General features: G+C 43.3%; 1 protein-coding gene across 4 annotated transcripts in view; it reads left to right on the top strand.

The window, feature by feature from the left end:
* The first annotated feature begins 1505 nt into the window (after positions 1–1505).
* Positions 1506–20252, top strand: part of LOC115103861 (sprouty-related, EVH1 domain-containing protein 2-like) — a 35052-nt gene continuing 16305 nt past the window's right edge. For 2 of the 4 annotated variants that reach the window (XM_029624865.2, XM_029624864.2), the window contains exons 1-4: positions 1506–1904; positions 18950–19127; positions 19505–19727; positions 19942–20006. In XM_029624865.2, the coding sequence (XP_029480725.1) occupies positions 1879–1904; positions 18950–19127; positions 19505–19727; positions 19942–20006 (492 nt within the window). In that variant the 5' untranslated portion in view covers positions 1506–1878. The remainder of the gene's footprint in view (positions 1905–18949; positions 19128–19504; positions 19728–19941; positions 20007–20252) is intronic. The other 2 variants (XM_029624866.2, XM_029624867.2) reach the window with 2 other exon arrangements.

Raw genomic sequence — 20252 nt, 5'->3', positions numbered from 1 at the left:
CTTTTACTCCAATATATTCCGACAGAATTCATTTTCTATTAAGATATCTTTACTTTTATTCAGTTTGACAATATTTGTACTTCTCCCACCGCTGCTTAAAATGTCATCTGGACAGTTGTGAATGGCAAATTAATGTAACACATATGTTGACCACTAGGTGGTGATATAGAAGCCTCCTATTGTAGTTTGGACCATGGTTCGTTGTTTACACATAGAAGGCACATAGTTGTGCCTTCTATGTGTAAGAAATTGAACTTCAGTTTATTGACAATAGAAAAAATACATTTTCATTGTCAATAAGGCTGAAACAGCGGTAATGTGATAAAATGACCTTTAATTGAAAACTATCTACAGCTGCTCTACACCGCCTGGTACGGCAACTGCACCGCCCATAACAGCAGGGCTCTCCAGAGGGTGGTGCAGTCTGCACAACGCATCACAGGGGGCACACTACCTGCCCTCCAGGACACCTACCGCACCCGATGTCCTAGGAAGGCCAAAAAGATCCTCAAGGACAACAACCACCCGAGCCACTGCCTGTTCACCCTGTATCATCCAGAAGGTGAGGTCAGTACAGGTGCATCAAAGTTGGGACTGAGAGACTGAAAAATAGCTTATATCTCAAGACCATCAGATTAAACAGACATCACTAACACAGTGAGACTGCTGCCTATATATAGACTTGAATTCATTTGCCACTTTAATAAATGGAACACTAGTCACTTTAATAATGCCACTTTAATAATGTTTACATATCTTGCATCACTCATCTCATATGTATATACTGTATACCATCTGTTGCATCTTGCCTATGCCGCTCTGTCATTGCTCATTCATATATTTATATGTATATATTCTTATTCCATTCCTTTACTCAGATTTATGTGTATTAGGTCGTTTTTGTGGAATTGTTAGATTACTTGTTAGATATTGCTGCACTGTCGGGAACTAAAAGCACAAGCATTTCGCTACACGCACAATAATATCTGCTAACCATGTGTATGTGACCAATACAATTTGATTTGATATATTTTTTCTTTATTTTTTCTCATCACATATTGTGTCAGTGAACAACAGATGTGTTTGGCAAATAATTGATGATGGTGCGATGAAAAATATGTTGAATTCCAGTAACTTCAGCTGTTATGAATGCACGATAATCATGATTGAGGTATTCAGGTTACTCACTAGTTCATACATTGTCTACATTAGGTATCATTAACCCTGTGTCCACATCTTCATAATATACCAGCACTACTTGAAAATGTAAATAGGAGGCACCTATCTATGATAAGTACAGGCCAAATTGTGATGTAAATGTAAAGTACTGAATGTGACCTTATTGTGCGAAACAGTAGAAATAGGGAAACACATACATCCTAATTTCGTATAGCCAAATAGTCCACTGCTAGCTTTGGACATCCCTAAAAATTCTATAAGATCTGCAGTCCTTCGGGTCTGACGTCATCGTTTCCGCAAGCCCCCCCCTCTCCACTTCCAGAGTCGGCGGCGTTGGCTTCTACCTACAGAATCCAACATGGAGTAACCAGAGATGGGGCTCGTACGGGGCCATCCTCACCGACATCAACGCACGATTTTAATTACCGCATTTCAGCATGGGGCGCGACGGGATTAAATCGGTGGAGGTATTCCAAAGGGATTTACTCTCTCGTGGATGCGCTCGAATAATTGTAGTAAAGTGCTGAGAGACGAAGAAGAGAAGCGAGAAATAACGCAAACAAACTGAAAAAACACTCGGAAAACTAAACTACGGCTGTTAGTGTGTGATCGAGGGGTTGGACGAGAAGGGAAAGATAAAATGAAGACACCACATTTACGTACCCTCGGCGGGATATTATTGTAGGTGAAACGAAAAAAATGACCGAGGAAACACACCCAGATGAGTGAGTAGCCTATAACGTTAGCTACTTCACAAAATAAGTCTTAATTCTTATTTTGCATGTTATAAATTCTCGAATTATACCCATGTTATGCATGTCTGTTGATGGGATACTGAGATGGATGAGGAGAGTGGACCTAAAGTTTTTTCCCCCGAAGTTGAGAATGCTTTGTTACAATGTAACGTTATAGTGGACAGAGGAGCGAGATGGTTAGGCCCCCTCGCCCTCCTGAACGACTACAGTCTTGAAACAGAGGGAGGGGGGGGGCGAGGGGAGGGGTTGGATCGGAAACATTTTGTAAAGGGTTTACAGTGAATAGTTTCAACTGCACTTCATATCACCATTTGCCATGCAAATAACACGGTAGAATGTATAACAACATTGTATGTTGACCACAATGTAGATTATGTGGGTGCACGGTTACGGAAAAAGTAGCTTTCGTTTGCATTGTTGGCTAGAAAGTCTTTCTTTGTGGGGGACTGATATGCCATATCCGCCATTTCTTTTCGTGAATCGCTCTAATTTGCATACTGTCCTTCATTCATAAAAATACCAACGGCGAAGGCCGAGAGGGTGCGCGCCGCGTTGATAGAGTTTACACGAATATTTCATAGTTTTCTGAGTACGATCAAATATGAATGTCTAGTTGGAAAGATAATCCAGTTGATTCAGTCCAGTGCCGAATGATAGTCAACATTTCCGTCCTAAACTGTTTTATTTTCTTAAGTACCTTGTGCGTTACGTTAGGCTTTTTGGTTGGTTGTTACATTTTGTCTCCCTCTATTTCTAGGGGTCAACCCATTTTCACACATGCCATTGTCTCGTGCACAACTTCATTCCATCTTACTTATAGGCATACACACTTTTGCTTTTCAAAATAGATATCCTATTGTAGCCTACATATAGCTTCCTCAGTGAAGGAAGGAGGAGGACCATCCTATTCATTGAATTTCATAAAAATAGTGAAACATGAAAAATAATATATTTTTTAGATAAAACTATAGGTACTAAATATTTTCACATTTCACCAAATAATAGGGATGCCATTTTTTTATTACTTTGAGTACTTGCATGATTGTTTTTCCAGTACTCAAATGAAGAAAAAAATAATATTTTTAGAACATTTATCTATATGCCACCAACGCATAATTTATCGTAACCATTACAAATAACACATCCTAATTGCTAAAATACCCCAGTCAATAAAAAAGTGCAACTTTAAAAGTAATTAATTGAAAAAGTAATGTCACATGGTTATATTTTATCGTGGAACACAATCTTTAAAAAGTTAGTAGCCTCAGCAGTGGTGTTTGCTTGTAGAATCATATGGCTGTGCAATGGCCTTGTTTTTTCTCAGTGATTTCTTTTTTAAATTATTTTTTACCATGCTCAATTTTGTGAGTTGAAAGACCATTTTTTTAGTGTTACAAACTCAAATCTGTCTTTTTTCAATATACATGCATTCGATTTGAGGCTTAATGATTCTGATGAAAATATGCCATTTCTATTTATCAATCTGTTCATATTTTCAGTGTGGAACCTGTCGCTGTTTAGGGGGGTTATAGCATAGGCTAACCAATTCTAAATGGCACTAGCAGTTCGCAAAGTAGTGTCGTCACTAGTTGCCACAGTGATAAACCCCGCCTATTTCTACAATTTCTCCTCTTAATATTTTATTTAAACTTAACCCTAACATTAACCACACTCCTAACCTTATGCCTAACCTTAAATTAAGCCCGAAAAGCAAGTTTTTGTTTTAATAATGTTTTACAGTATAGCCAATTTTGACTTTGTGGTTGTGGTAACTAGTCACAAAACAGCAGCTTGTTGTTGGAACACGTATATCCTTCAGTCAACCAGTCCATTTTTAATTTGTGATAAAACTATCATCATTTGGCATGGAATGTAGCTTGTATATCCCATCAGTTAGATATGTTTTTTTATATGCATTTGTATTTCTAAAGACCTAGCGCGAGGTTGTGTGTGTGGCACACAGCATGCATGTGTAGAGGGAGCGGTCAGAAACGCAATTGAGTGAGAGACCGTGGGAAAGGGAATTTAGGGAGAACCTTTTGGTACATTTTATTATTTTTTGTAATTTAGCAGACATTCTTATCCAGAGCGACTTAGTAGGCCTACATCATTTTTTATACTGGTCCCCTGCGTGAATCAAACCGATAACGTTAGTTAGCATTGCAAGCACCATGCTCTACCAACTGAGCCACACGGGACCGCTTTGTTTAGTTTTTGTTGTGCCCCTGCATATGCATATGTACAAAAGGAACACGAGACAAAGCAAATTAACGTTGTCTTCAAAGATGACAGAGTTTTGACCAAATCTTTTTTACAGTATTTGAAAAACGTGATCTCCGATTAAAGATAGGTTTGATGTAAGTTCGAGTACTCGATTACTCATACCCATTCCTACTAAATAACTGATTAAAACACACTGTTTGCAATGGTCTGCAGTAGCCTCAACAGCACCCTCTAGAGTAGCACCATGGTGTAGCCGGAGAACAGCTAGCTTCCGTCCTCCTCTGGGTACATTGACTTCAATACAAAACCTAGGAGGCTCATGGCTCTCACAATCTTACATAGACTTATACAGTAACCCTAACCATAGCTATATCTTCTTGTAATTTTTCTTCTTAGTTTACCTTTCACTTACTTAGCTAATGTAGCCAATTTAGGCAGTATTGAATGTGTCACTTTTGATTACTCCATTTTGTCTCTCAACCTGTGCACCCACGGTATAAACTTTAATTTGTAGGCAAGGTTGTAGCAACCCCATGATGGGTATAAATTCAATGATCATGTAGTAGCCAAAACCTATTGATGTTACACTGAGCTGGGTGAATGGAATATGAATGACAGTCATCCATGCTGTAAGTTGAATTCTGAGAAAAGTGGGACGCTTTTTGCATTTCTGTCTTCTGTAACCTCTTTCGACGTCTCCAACATATTAGCCCAACAAATGATACAACCAATGATACAATAGTCATCCCTAATATTAAACGGCACTGACCACCACTCACCTACACGTTCTATAAGGCATATGTTTCTGGGTGTAGAGTACACCTTGGAGGTTTGGCAATAAAGGTTCTGTTGCTCATAGCTTTATGTCCTTTATCCTGCGTGTAGAGATTTGGCAATAGCCTACTCCTTCAGGTCATGGGTTATCTTTTCTTCTCATGATTTATGGTACACTCACACCCCTATAGGTAAACACATGACTCAGATGGTAATGTAAAAGGAAATCTAATAGTTTGTGCTTGTGAAATGTTTATCCGAACTGAAAGTGCTAAAAGAAGCCGGTTACTTCAATCCATAACCGTTGGCGTTGACATTTCTTAAGCAATTGAACATGATTGAAAGGTGGGAATGTTGGAACAAAAGTCGTCTTGGCAACGTTTCATGTGTGCACAAAAGGATACGTGGGATGCTCAAGTTCTCGAATGATATCACAGGTTTTAGTACCCTCGAGCAACAGGCCAGAGTAGTTACACAACAGTGTTGCTGCAAATTCCAGCTACATACAGTACACAACTGTTAAAGACTGTTTTATTATATGTATCCAAATGGCTAATAGTGGTCCAGTTTTATTGGTCTAAGTGCAATAAAACTCAGCTGTACTATTCTAGGCAGCAAGTTTGTGAGGTCTTGCCTTGCATTCCCCCAATCCATGTGCACGTCCCCCCCACCCACCCTGTTTCCGGAGGTTGGGTTGGCTAGTTGTATTGATCAGAGTAATGACGCCCCAGAACCGGCAAACTCTGAGCTGTCAATAATGCCACTGAGAGGAGAAAATGACATTGAGGAAAGGTCACCACAACTCTCCCCAGCTTCCCAGCCCCATTACTGCCCTGGATCAATTTCATATCAACCCTCCCCTTCCATGAGCTGGGCCGGCAGGGTTCAGCTCAACAACGGCAAAATGAAGCAGAGACGAGATGAAACTATTGGAGCCAAATAATTGCTGTTAGTGGTGTCATTTTTCCCTCTACCGAAACGTTGTTTGAACGTCAACAAAGAGATACCTCATTGCCATGGGCTTATTGTCTATCACCAATGACATGAAGCTTGTCATTACACGAATAATACTGCACTAGACAGTCTCTTTCATTCTAAGGTCTCGATCCCGACTTAAACTGCTCCAAACTTTGAGGGACTCAAAACGTGGTCAACCTGTACACTACAAAAACCATTGGGGCTTTTTGCCTAGTGATTGGGAAGTCATGGTGCAGAGATGGTGTTTGCCATTTGGGCTATAGGCCATGTGACATGTGTAATGGAAGATGGATTTCCTTTACTTCGGTTCAATAGTGGCATCGCACGGGTCCACATTCTGCCTCTATCGACTTCGCCACACAGACCCGCTCACGTTTCGGATATCTATCGACAGGGGAGCGCATGTGAAAGCACCGCACAAGGTCACAGTGTCCTTCTCCCCCCGCCCCCCCGTCCCCGGTTTGGTTGACTTGGTTAAAGAGCATAGTCCCTCTCTTTGTGACGGCGAGGGTACACATTCGCAATGTTTGGCAGTGACCAAGTGAAACAACATCTGCTCCATCTCTCTGCTGATAGGGAAACGGAGATCTGACCATTTTGTATGGGGATGATGTCACAAGCATGTGTGGAGTTTTCATTCGTTTTCTCCTGTGTTCGTGGACCACCTGAGGCAACAGCTCGAACGGCTAAACCTGTACGTCCAGCCGATGGGCCTTTGGCGTAATGTTTGCTTTAGCAGCGTCACCCATTGCTGGTGAACGGTTTGACATCATGACTTAGTTTAGCAGATATTAGATTTGGGCATGTAAAAGGAAGTTCAGTTTACTGTCGCAAAGAACTAGTTATATTCCTCGTTTTTCCTTTGCCAATGTACAGTACATTTGCCCCAATGGAGGTTTAAAAAGACTCCCCGAAAAAATCGCACACGACAAAGACTCAAGACGCTTCTGTTGGAAGTGGAGTCTACAACTTCAAGATGCAAACTTATGCAGTAGGAAATGGTCACTAACATACTCTGTCTTGATGCCCCAAACTACCAACAGGTTTCTTAGCTAATAGATTATTGGATTTTATGTGATTGTGTGCGTGTTGTGTGTTTTGGGGGTTTATAAGCAGGCGAGGTAAGATCACACCAAGCCTTATCACATCGTTTTCTTATCAGCGAAAGGGTGCAGAGGTTGGAACAATTTCAGCAGATTATTGTTTTATTTTTTACCCCTGTGAGGCAGTTTGTTTTATTTTATTTATTTTGGCAGTAGGTTTGGCAATGTGGTTATGGAACAGCTGCTCAAGTAACATTTACGTACAGAAATGTAACACTCTTTCTGTATGCAACATTTCAAAGTGCCGTCGAACTACAGTACCAGTCAAGTTTGGACACCTACTTATTCAAGGGTTTTTCTTTTATTTGTACTATTTTTCCGCATTGTAGAATAATAGGGAAGACATTCCCTGATCCACCTCTACGCAGACGACACCATTCTATATACTTTCGGCCCGTCATTGGACACTGTGCTATCTAACCTCCAAACGAGCTTCAATGCCATACAGCACTCCTTCCGTGGCCTCCAACTGCTCTTAAACGCGAGTAAAACCAAATGCATGCTTTTCAACCGATCGCTGCCTGCACCCGCATGCCCGACTAGCATCACCACCCTGGATGGTTCCGACCTTGAATATGTGGACATCTATAAGTACCTAGGTGTCTGGCTAGACTGCAAACTCTCCTTCCAGACTCACATCAAACATCTCCAATCGAAAATCAAATCAAGAGTCGGCTTTCTATTCCGCAACAAAGCCTCCTTCACTCACGCCGCCAAGCTTACCCTAGTAAAACTGACTATCCTACCGATCCTCGATTTCGGCGATGTCATCTACAAAATGGCTTCCAACACTCTACTCAGCAAACTGGATGCAGTCTATCATAGTGCCATCCGTTTTGTCACCAAAGCACCTTATACCACCCACCACTGCGACTTGTATGCTCTAGTCGGCTGGCCCTCGCTACATATTCGTCGCCAGACCCACTGGCTCCAGGTCATCTACAAGTCCATGCTAGGTAAAGCTCCGCCTTATCTCAGTTCACTGGTCACGATGGCAACACCCACCCGTAGCACACGCTCCAGCAGGTGTATCTCACTGATCCTCCCTAAAGCCAACACCTCATTTGGCCGCCTTTCGTTCCAGTACTCTGCTGCCTGTGACTGGAACGAACTGCAAAAATCGCTGAAGTTGGAGACTTTTATCTCCCTCACCAACTTCAAACATCAGCTATCCGAGCAGCTAACCGATTGCTGCAGCTGTACATAGTCTATTGGTAAATAGCCCACCCATTTTCACCTACCTCATTCCCATACTGTTTTTATACTGTTTTTTTTATTTATTTATTTACTTTTCTGCTCTTTTGCACACCAATATCTCTACCTGTACATGACCATCTGATCATTTATCACCCCAGTGTTAATCTGCAAAATTGTATTATTCGCCTACCTCCTCATGCCTTTTGCACACATTGTATATAGACTGCCCATTTTTTTTTTCTACTGTGTTTTTGACTTGTTAATTGTTTACTCCATGTGTAACTCTGTGTTGTCTGTTCACACTGCTATGCTTTATCTTGGCCAGGTTGCAGTTGCAAATGAGAACTTGTTCTCAACTAGCCTACCTGGTTAAATAAAGGTGAAATAAAAAATAAAAAAATAAAATCAAAGATATGAAGTAACATATATGGAATCATGTAGTAAAGAAGTATCTCCTGTTCCGTAGTGGTGGTGGTGGTGGTGGTGGTGGTGGTGGTGGTGGTGGTGGTGTGTCTGGAGTATATTAATAAAGTGTGTTGTTGCACTCAGTCTGTAGTGCCACCACTAAGGCATGTGGTCTGTAGCCACAGATTACATGCCTCTCATTTTCTGTCCAATTTCAGCTGCCAGCCATACTGCGACATCTTCATTCTGAATTTGGTATACCTTTCATATAAAGGTCCCCGTAAATACTAGAGCGTACTATACCAATCGGAGATGTGTAGGGAGAGGAATGTTGGATAGTAAAGGTGGAGAAATTGCGGAGTAGATATTGGAGAACGGTTGACGTGGGGTCACACATGCATATGTATTTATGTTAAGAATAAAAAGATGAACACTGCGTTTTATTATAGATGTAGTTCGCCAACCTTACGCCAACCTTATGCCCAGTCCACTATGTGTGTGACTTAAATGTAATGTAAATGTGTGTGTGTGTGTACACAAACAAACACTACCGTTCAAAAGTTTGGGGTAACTTAAAAATGTCCTTGTTTTTGAAAGAAAAGCACTTTTTTTGTCCATTTAAAATAACATCAAATTGATCAGAACTACAGTGTTGACATTGTTAATGTTGTAAATGACTATTGTAGCTGGAAATGGCTGATTTAAAAAAAAAAAAAAAGGAATATCTACATAGGCGTACAGAGGCCCATTATCAGCAACCATCACTCCTGTGTTCCAATGGCACGTTGTTAGCTAATCCATGTTTATGATTTTAAAAGGCTTATTGATCATTAGAACCCCCTTTTGCAATTATGTTAGCACAGCTGACAACTGTTGTTCTGATTAATGAAGCAATAAAACTGTCCTTTAGACTAGTTGAGTATCTGGAGCATCAGCATTTCTGGGTTCGATTACAAGATCTAAATGACCAGAAACAAAGCACTTTCTTCAAAAACTCGTCTATTCTTGTTCTGAGAAATGAAGGCCATTCATTTAACATTACATTTACATTTAAGTCATTTAGCAGACGCTCTTATCCAGAGCGACTTACAAATTGGTGCATTCACCTTATGACATCCAGTGGAACAGTAGTGCATCTAAATCTTTTAAGGGGGGTGAGAGGGATTACTTTATCCTATCCTAGGTATTCCTGAAAGAGGTGGGGTTTCAGGTGTCTCCGGAAGGTGGTGATTGACTCCGCTGTCCTGGCGTCGTGAGGGAGTTTGTTCCACCATTGGGGGGCCAGAGCAGCGAACAGTTTTGACTGGGCTGAGCGGGAACTGTACTTCCTCAGTGGTAGGGAGGCGAGCAGGCCAGAGGTGGATGAACGCAGTGCCCTTGTTTGGGTGTAGGGCCTGATCAGAGCCTGGAGGTACTGAGGTGCCATTCCCCTCACAGCTCCGTAGGCAAGCACCATGGTCTTGTAGCGGATGCGAGCTTCAACTGGAAGCCAGTGGAGAGAGTGGAGGAGCGGGGTGACGTGAGAGAACTTGGGAAGGTTGAACACCAGACGGGCTGCGGCGTTCTGGATGAGTTGTAGGGGTTTAATGGCACAGGCAGGGAGCCCAGCCAACAGCGAGTTGCAGTAATCCAGACGGGAGATGACAAGTGCCTGGATTAGGACCTGCGCCGCTTCCTGTGTGACGCAGGGTCGTACTCTGCGGATGTTGTAGAGCATGAACCTACAGGAACGGGCCACCGCCTTGATGTTAGTTGAGAACGACAGGGTGTTGTCCAGGATCACGCCAAGGTTCTTAGCGCTCTGGGAGGAGGACACAATGGAGTTGTCAACCGTGATGGCGAGATCATGGAGAAATTGCCAAGAAACTGAAGATCTCATACAATGCTGTGTACTACTCTCTTCACAGGACAGGGCAAACTGGTCTAAACAGAATAGAAAGAGGAGTGGGAGGCCCCGGTGCACAACTGAGCAAGAGGACAAGTACATTAGTATCTAGTTTGAGATACACATGCCACAAGTCCTCAACTGGCAGCTTCATTAAATAGTACCCGCAAAACACCTGTCTCAACGTCAACCGTGAAGAGGCGACTCCGGAATGCTGGCCTTCTAGGCAGAGTTGCAAAGAAAAAGCCACATCTCAGACTGGCCAATAAAAAGAAAAGATTAAGATGGGCAAAAGAACACAGACACTGGACAGAGGAACTCTGCCTAGAAGGCCAGCATCTTAGAGTCGCCTCTTCACTGTTGATGTTGAGACTGGTGTTTTGCTAGTGTTTTCTCTCTTTGCTTATTTGAGCTGTTCTTGCCATAATATGGACTTAGTGCTATTCGGCAAAAGACCATTTTCTGTATACCACCCCTACCTTGTCATAACACAACTGATTGGCTCAAAAGCATTAATTAAGAAGGAAAGAAATTCCACAAAGTAACTTTTAACAAGGCACACCTGCTAATTGAAATTATATTAATTCCAGGTGACAACCTCATGAAGCTGGTTGAGATAATGCCAAGCGTGTGCAAAGCTGTCATCAAGGCAAACGGTGACTATTTTGAAGAATGTCAAATCTAAATATATTTTATGTTTAACACTTTTTTTTGGTTACTACATGATTCCATATTTGTTATTTCATAGTTTTGATGTCTTCACTATTATTCTACAATGTAGAAAATAGTAAAAAATAAAGAAAAACCCTTGAATGAGTAGGTGTGTCCAAACTTGACTTACCAGCCCAATTTTTTTTCGCGCCAACAGGAAAACCCAGCACGAACGCACTCTTCCTTTTCCAATCTGAGCCATATTAACAGCGCTCTGACCTAATGAGAATGGGTGGGCACCAAGGGTGGTCAATCATACACTACATGGCCAAAAGTATGTGGTCACCCCTTCAAATTAGTGGATTCTGCTGTTTCAGCCACACCTGTTCCTCAGCGGTGTATACAATTGAGCATGCAGCCATGCAATCTCCATAGACAAACACTGGCAGTAGAATGGTCCGTACTGAAGAGCCCAGTGACTTTCAACGTGGCACTGTCATAGGATGCCACCCTTCCAACAAGTCAGTTTGTAAAATTTCTGCCCTGCTAGAGCTGCGCCGGTCAGCTGTAATTGTTGTTATTGTGAAGTGGAAACGCCTAGGAGGAACAACGGCTCAGACGTGAAGTGGTAAGCCACACAAGCTCACAGAACGGGACTGAAGTGGTGAAGCGCGTAACGCGTTAAAATCGTCTGTCTTCAGTTGCAACACTCACTACCGAGTTCCAAAATGCCTCTGGAATCAATGTCGGCACAAGAATTGTTCATCATAAAATGTGTTTCCATGGCCGAGCAGCCGCACACAAGCCTAAGAACACCATGTGTAATGCCAAGCATCAGCTTGTAAAGCTTTCTACATTTGGACTCTGGAGCCGTGGAAAAGCGTTCTCTGGAGTGATGAATCACGCTTCACCATCTGGCACTCCGACGGACAAATCTGGGTTTGGCGGATACCAGAAGAAAGCCACCTGCCCCAATGCATAGTGCCAAGTATAACGTTTGGTGGAGGAGGAATAATGTTCTGGGGCTGTTTTTCATGGTTCGGGCAAGGCCTCTTAGTTCCAGTGAAGGGAAATCTTAACGCTACAGCATACAATGACTTTCTAGATGATTCTGTGCTTTCAACTTTATAGCAGCAGTTTGAGGAAGGCCCTTTCCTGTTTCAACATGACAATGCCCCGATGCACAAAGTGAGGTCCGTACAGAAATGGTTTGTCGCGATCGTTGTGGAAGAACATGTCTGGCCTGCACAGAGCCCTGACCTCAACTCCATCAAACACCTTTAGGATGAATTGATTGCGAGCCAAGCCTAATTGCCCAACATCAGTGTGCCGACCTCACTAATGCTTTTGTGGCTGAATGGAAGCGAATACCCGCAGCAATGTTCCAACATCTAGGGGAAAGCCTTCCCAGAAGAGTGGAGGCTGTTATAGCAGCAAAGGGGGGACCAACTCCATATTAATGCCCATGATTCTGGAATGAAATGTGTTTCAGGTGGGGCTAGTGCCCCTCTCCTCGAACCGCCCCTAACTGAAATGAATTGGGAAGGGGCATGAATAGACAGCACGGCTAAGCGGAGGAGATGCAGTGTGTCTGAATAGGGTCAGACTAATGCATTTGGGGCACCTACACTAAGCCAAAAATAATACTTTTTTTTAGGGGGGGGGGGGAAATGTGGGTGGGGGGGGCAACTTCATGCATTTCAACACATTTTGCCATGGGGCAGAGAAATTAGCAGTTTTATGCTATTCTACACATTTTGCCATGGGGCAGAGAAATTAGCAGTTTTATGCTATTCTACACATTTTGTCATTGGGCAGAGAGGGAAATGTACATTTTTGAAGCAGATTTTCTGTAACTCTCCACATTCTGCCGTAGCATGTGAACACGTCATAAGCAATCTGGGGGGCCTCCGACTTCCAAGGGAATCGACCTGTTGAATATTGGGGGAGACATAACATACAATAACTACGTTCATTTCAGTGGGACTGGCCTATTTTGGGTTAGAATGTGAATATGTAGGCCTTAACCCTACTTGTTTGATAGAATCATTTGTCCCTATCAAAAATCAACCCATCATGTACAGTTGTCTATGAACTTCTGAGCCTTGATGGACCCATTGCTGCTTTGCTTTGTCTGGTTCATCAAGTAACAGAACAGCCTCTTCTCTACACCTCAAACGCAAGGAAAGTATCCCATGACTTTAACGTTGTTAGTGGCCAGCTCCTTGTACAAAATCCTCATCTGATGGCCTGTGATAGAGACATGAGAGCTTGGAGGGGAAACTGATGAGCCGTCCTGAATGGGAGCTGCCAGAGAGGGAAAAGGGAGAGCGAGAGGAGAGAAAAAAAAGGACTATCGATCACCTATGTTCCTATATTCTGAGCCGTGGATGACATCACCCCAGGTCTTTTACACCTACCTGTGGGTTGGGTTTGTACATTGTAAACCTTTGACCTCCTTTTATGAGCCTGACAAAGTTAGGACACCGGGCGCACACTCCTGATAAGGAGTCCAGTCAGAGCTGAGTAATATTCAACCCACATATTCTTTAGACCTGCACGCTAGCGAGAGCCATGAAATGTACATGTTCTTTGCTCGCTGCTGTACACAATGTGCGCAAACCTTTTGCTGATAGGCGAGTTGTTCCAGTTGCTTCAAATTCCTTTTGGACTCCTGTGTTTGAGAATAAGCTGGTATGGAATGGATGGAACCCCCCTGTTGTGTTTGGGTAGTGGTGGGCTTCTTAGGCCATGTTTCTCCCTCCTTGACGGATGAGGATGGAGTGTGCTGTGTGCCACTGCCGGCGAATGCGGAATGGCTGCCGGGAGATGACTCATGCTCAACTCACACACACACACACACTCTCTCGCTCCGTCCCTCTCTCGCACACACACACACACACACACACACACACAAGCGCCATCTGCTTGTCAAGGAGACTGAATCATACTGTACGTGGGGAAGCACTTTTGAGCCAACAGCCTGGAAGTCAGGCACGGCCGCTGCTGCTTCCACCATGGTCAGGCTGGTGATTGGGATGTTGTGTCGTCTCGCACACCGCGACCGTCTGCCGATGGAAACCATGAGGAATTTGTGACCGTGGCCACGGGATGTAGGAGAGATGTCCGATTATAAAAGGCAAGCCGCCCGGGTTTTGTATTTCTGCTGCTTCCCTGGTTTCTGTTAGCCGTGTCTTTTCTGTGTGTACTCTGCAATGTCCTCCTCCTCGCTCATATTCTGTGTGGCTGTTGCTGGAGGGGCTGCTGCTCGTGACTACTGCGTGGTTAGGATAAGGTTTTGTTTTGGCTGTGGCGGAGTAGGTTCGATGAGCAGAGCAATGCTGCCACCTTTTACAGAGGAGAGCTGGTGTTTCGGTAACGCCGGGGGACTCTCTGGCTCGTGCTCGCAGGTCTTTAGATGTGTAATCATAGAGTACATTCGCTGGCACTCTGCGAGATTGTTCTGAATCATCCATGTGGGCTCCGTGTTCATGGATCTCGGGGAGACTGATCGTCAGCCTTGTTTGCAAAGACTGGCTTTATTCAGCCATTTCTTCCTTCCTTTACCCGGTTTATTGGTCAAAACTCTAAATGAATATTCATTGTGTTTGGAAGTGCCGCCAGGTTATCTGGGATAATCATAGTGTGTGTGTGTGTGTGTGTGTGTGTGTGTGTGTGTGTGTGACAGAGAGAAGATGTGGGAGAGAGAGAGGGGTGACCTCTGCAGTGGGAGAGGAATTACTCCCCCTCTTTAGTATGTACTATCATGGCCGCTACATTCCAGGGGTGTCAACAAAACCCGAGCTTATCGCGCTCTGGGGGTGGGTGGGCTGTGGAGTCATCATCCCTCATATGATCTCAAATACTGCCTGTCCGTCAGGATTTGACAAAACCGTTTCCATGTCTAGTGACTCACTCCCAAGTCATATGCACCTGTGTATTTGTCTGGGATTTTATATATAAAGGATTGCTGCTGATGAATTCATTTGTTGCCCTTTTGCAGTTATGCTTTTAGCCAGGTGTCCTTATTGCTCTGGTGTGCATTTCTCATGCGTCTTGGCATGGTAGGTACATGTCTCTGAGTTGGGCCTAGCTTGTCTGAGGGTGTATGTGTGGAAGTGTTAGTGGAGGTGTACCATCACCCATGCTCTCTTCAAATGCCAGCTGGACAGTTAGTTTACCATATTAAAAGCCATGGGCACATAGACATCTTTCAACTGCTATGGATGGAAGATTCCTGACTAATATATTGTCCAAATCGTTAAATCTGGGGTAGTGTCATGTATATAATTGTGATGTACCCATGGTATAGCAATGCTGATTCTTACATGACTAGACTTGCCTCAGTATCCCCTTTTGAATGTCCCCGTTGACTAGAAAGACAAATGTAATGAATTGGACTTGTTTATTTACGTGTGTCCTGGGTGTGCATGACGAGTAGTGCAAGGGTGAGATTAGGAAAGTGACCGTTTGGGGGGGGGGGGACAATGGAGATTTAGACGGCCATGACTTTTTTGTAAAGCTGCGTCTTTGTGTTCATATCTGGTGTCAGGCAGCCGCTTGAATAACTGATATTTGGTGCCTTTTTCAGCAACTTGACAATATCGTTTTAAATACTATGTCATGCAAAGCCATACCACTGCTAATGGGCGTTCTTCTTTAAAAGCTGTGTTAATTGGTGCTAGTTTGTGTCCGTTCAAATATGGCAGAAGGTGAGGGGGTGATGCAGAGTCCGTTCGCGGACCAATTTCACAGCGCAGATGTACGTGTGACTCATCATTTTCAGGGGGTTTAGTGGGTTTAGTCCTGTGGCTGAATGCAAATATGTAGGTTTCATTTATATCAACCATTTTGTTTTGTTTGCACTGCAAAGCAGATTCACGATTGTGACCTCATGTCACCTCATGTTTCAGCACGATAATCCACCATCCCATGTTGCAAGGATCTGTACACAATTCCCGGAAGCTGAAAATGTCCCAGCTATTCCATGTCCTGCATAGTCACCAGGCATGTCACCCATTGAGCATGTTTGGGATGCTCTGGATTGACCAGTATGACAGTGTGTTCCAGTTCCCGACCAATATCCAGCAACTTCGCACAGCCATTGAAGAGGAGTGAGACAGCATTCCACAACAGCCTGATCAACTCTATGCAAAGTAGATGTGTAGTGCTGCATGAGGCAAATAGTGGTCACACCAGATGTTCACTGGTTTTCTGATCCACGCCCCTACTTTACATTTTTATTTTATTTTTAAGAATACAGTATCTGTTACCAACAGATGCATATCTGTATTCCAGGTCATGTGAAATCCATAGATTAGGGCCTAATTAATTTATTTCAGTTGACTGATTTCCTTATATGAACTATAACTCAGTAAAATCTTTGAAATTGTTGCATTTATATTTTTGTTAAAATATAAACACGACATGCAACAGTTTTTGTGAGTTACAGTTCATATAAGGAAATCAAGTGAATTTAATTACATTTATTAGGCCCTAATCTATGGATTAAACATTAATCGTCAGGGGTGCTGCCATGGGTGGGCCTGGGAGGGCATAGGACCCACCACTTTTGAACCAAGCCTGTCAGAATTAGTTTCCCCCACAAAAGGGCTTTATTACAGACAGAAATACTCATCAGCTTCATCAGCTGTCTGGGTGGCTGGACACAGACGATCCCGCAGGTGAAGAAGTCTAATGTGGAGGTCCTGGGCTGGCATGGTTACAAGTGGTCTGTGGTTGTGAAGCCGGTTGGACGTACTGCCAAATTCTCTAAAACAATGTTGGAGGCGGCTTATGGTAGAGAAATAAATATTCAATTCTCTACCAGCTCTGGTGGACATTCCTGCAGTCAGCATGCTAATTGTACGTTCTCTCAATTTGAGACATCTGTGGTGTTGTGTGACAAAACTGCACATTTTAGAGTGGCCTTTTTATTGTCCCCAGCACAAGGGGCACCTGTGTAATGATCATGCTGTTTAATCTGCTTCTTGATATGCCACAGTTGCCAGATGGATGGATTATCTTGGCAAAGGAGAAATGATCACATAACAGCAACGTAAACAAATTTGTGCACAGAATTTGAGAGAAAAAAGCTTTTTGTGTGTAGTCAGATCTTTTGTTTCAGCTCATGAAACCTGCGGCCAACACTTTGTGTTGTGCATATATATCAGTCAAACGTTTGGACATCTACTCATTCCAGGTTTTTCTTTATTTTCACTATTTTCTACATTGTAGAATAATAGTGAAGACATCAAAACTATGAAATGATGAAAAAAGTGTTAAACAAATCAAAATATATTTGAGATTCTTCAAAGTAGCCACCCTTTGCCTTGATGACAGCTTTGCACACTCTTGGCTTTCTCTCAACCAGCTTCATGAGGTCGTCACCTGGAATACATTTCAATTAACAGGTGTGCCTTGTTAAAAGTTTAATTTGGGGAATTTCTTTCCTTAATGCGTTTGAGACAATTAGTCGTGATAAGATAGGAGTGGTATACAGAAGACAGCCCTATTTGATATAAGACCAAGTCCATATTATAGCAAGAACAGCTCAAATAAGCAAAGAGAAATTACAGTCCATCGTCACTTTAAGGCATGAAGGTCAGTCAATCCGGAAGTTTCGTCAAGTGCAGTCACAAAAACCATCAAGTGCTATGATGAAACTGTCTCTCATGAGGACCACCACAGGAAAGGAAGACCCAGAGTTACCTCTGCTGCAGAGGATACGTTCATTAGAGTTATCCGCCTCAGCCCAAAGAAATGCTTCAGAGTTCAAGTAACAGACACATCTCAACATCAACTGTTCAGAGGAGACTGCGTGAATCAGGCCTTCGTGTTTAAATTGCTGCAAAGAAACCACTACTAAAGGACACCAATAAGAAGAGACTTGCTCGGGCCAAAACATGAGCAATGGACATAAGACCAGTGGAAATCTGTCCTTTGGTCTGATGAGTCCAAATGTAAGATTTTTGATTCCAACCACCGTGTCTTTGTGAGATGCAGAGTAGGTGAACTGATGATCTCAGCATGTGTGGTTCCCCCCGTGAAGCATGGAGGTGGTGGTGTGGGGGTGGTTTGCTGGTGACACTGTCAGTGATTCATTTAGAATTCAAGGCACACTTAACCAGCATGGCTACCACAATATTCTGCAGCCATATGCCATCCCATCTGGTTTGTGCTTAGTGGGACTGTTATTTGTTTTTCAACAGGACAATTACCCAACACACCTCCAGGCTGTGTTAGGGCTATTTGGCCAAGAAGGATAGTGATGGAGTGCTGCATCAGATGACCTGGCCTCCACAATCACCTGACCTCAACCCAATTGAGATGGTTTGGGATGAATTGGACCGCAGAGTGAAGGAAAAGCAGCAAACAAGTGCTCAGCATATATGGGAACTCCTTTTAAGACTGTTGGAAAAATTCCTCATGAAGCTGGTTGAGAGAATGCCAGGAGTGTCAAGAATGCCAAGGCAAAGGGTGGCTAATCTAAAATATATTTGGATTTGTTTAACACATTTTTTTGGTTACTGCACGATTCCATATGTTACACTTCATAGCTTTGATGTCGTCAATGTTATTCTACAATGTAGAAGAAAGTAAAAATAAAAACCTTTGATTGACTAGGTGTGTCAGCTTTTGACTGCCACGTGTGTGTGTGTATATATATATATGTATATATATATATATATTATTGTGTATATACGCATGCATGCATCTACATGTATATAAAAGCACCTGCGCTACAACCTCATTGCTAATTGACTAACCCCCACTTTCCCCCTCTCTCAACCATACAGTGACAGCTACATTGTGCGTGTCAAAGCGGTGGTCATGACCCGGGACGACTCGAGTGGCGGCTGGCTGGCCCAGGACGGTGGATGCCTCAGCCGTGTGGGCGTGTGCAAGGTGCTGTCGGCCGAGCTGCTGGGCCGAAGCAGCTTCCTCATCCACGGCGAGCGCCTCAAAGACAAACAGGTAAAGCCCCTGCTAGCACTCAGATCCAAATCCTGAATCGTTACAGTAACAATTCGCTCACTAGCTTCCAAAGTAAGAAGTGTCGTTGGTAACGTGGTATCGAATCCCGTCCAGGGAAGATAAGGATTGATTCTGTCACACGCATTTACAATGTATTCACAAATCCTTCATTGTCACCAATTAACATTTTTCTTGTTACCCAAATGTGTTTTGTCAGATATCGATCCTCAGCTGTTTCCCTTCTGTTTCTCTTTCTATTCCTTTATAGATAATTCAGGTAGTAGAAATCAGTGTGGGCTTGTAAGGAGGCTTGCACTTTCAGCATAGTTTGTTAGGAGCATTGTTTATAGTCCATTCAAACGTGTGCCGCCTCCCAGGTGATTCTGGAATGCTTCCTGAAGAGGGATCTGGTGTACACCAAGGCCACGCCCACATTTCACCACTGGAAAGTGGACAACAAGAAGTGTGGCTTGACGTTCCAGAGCCCGGCCGACGCACGCGCCTTCGACCGTGGGGTCAGGAAAGCCATGGAGGACCTGACGGAAGGTACGGGAGGGGAAGGCGAAGACTATGAGGGCTGTATCTCAATGCTCTTGAATGGTATACATCCCTTTCTTTTATAGCCACTGATTGCTGAAAGAGGTGGATAGGCAACCACCATATTGGTTTAACTTATCAAATGCGTTTAGATTATCATATCAAGAAAAGGAATATGTTTGATGCTATGGGAATGTGGAAGTCCAACTAAAGTGGTTCAGCCTCCTGCGCTTCAGGTTACTCACTATTGGCTTGTTCTGCCATCTTTGTTTTCCAGGATCTACCACCTCTTCTTCGACCATCCAGAATGAGGCCGAGTTGGGTGACGACGATGTTTTCACCGTGAGTCCCTTCCCGTGTTCCTCTATTGTAGTTTCTAACACCAGCAAGTTCAGGGACATAGTAAACACTTGAGAGAATCCAAGTTTGTCTGTTTTGGTTAGGGTCAGGTTTCTAGTCCCAGCCAAAACTCTGGGCTTCATATCAATAGAGATGGTATGTTTCCCATCTATGGTCATGGCTGTCCACTTGCATGTTGGACTCCATATTGTTTCCGTCTGCAGGATCACCTCTAGTCTGTGCTTGGTC

This window comes from Oncorhynchus nerka, linkage group LG15 (genome assembly GCF_034236695.1).
Source record: "Oncorhynchus nerka isolate Pitt River linkage group LG15, Oner_Uvic_2.0, whole genome shotgun sequence".
In the NCBI taxonomy this organism is placed as follows: Eukaryota; Metazoa; Chordata; class Actinopteri; order Salmoniformes; family Salmonidae; genus Oncorhynchus; species Oncorhynchus nerka.
This window is presented reverse-complemented; position numbering and strand designations above follow the sequence as displayed.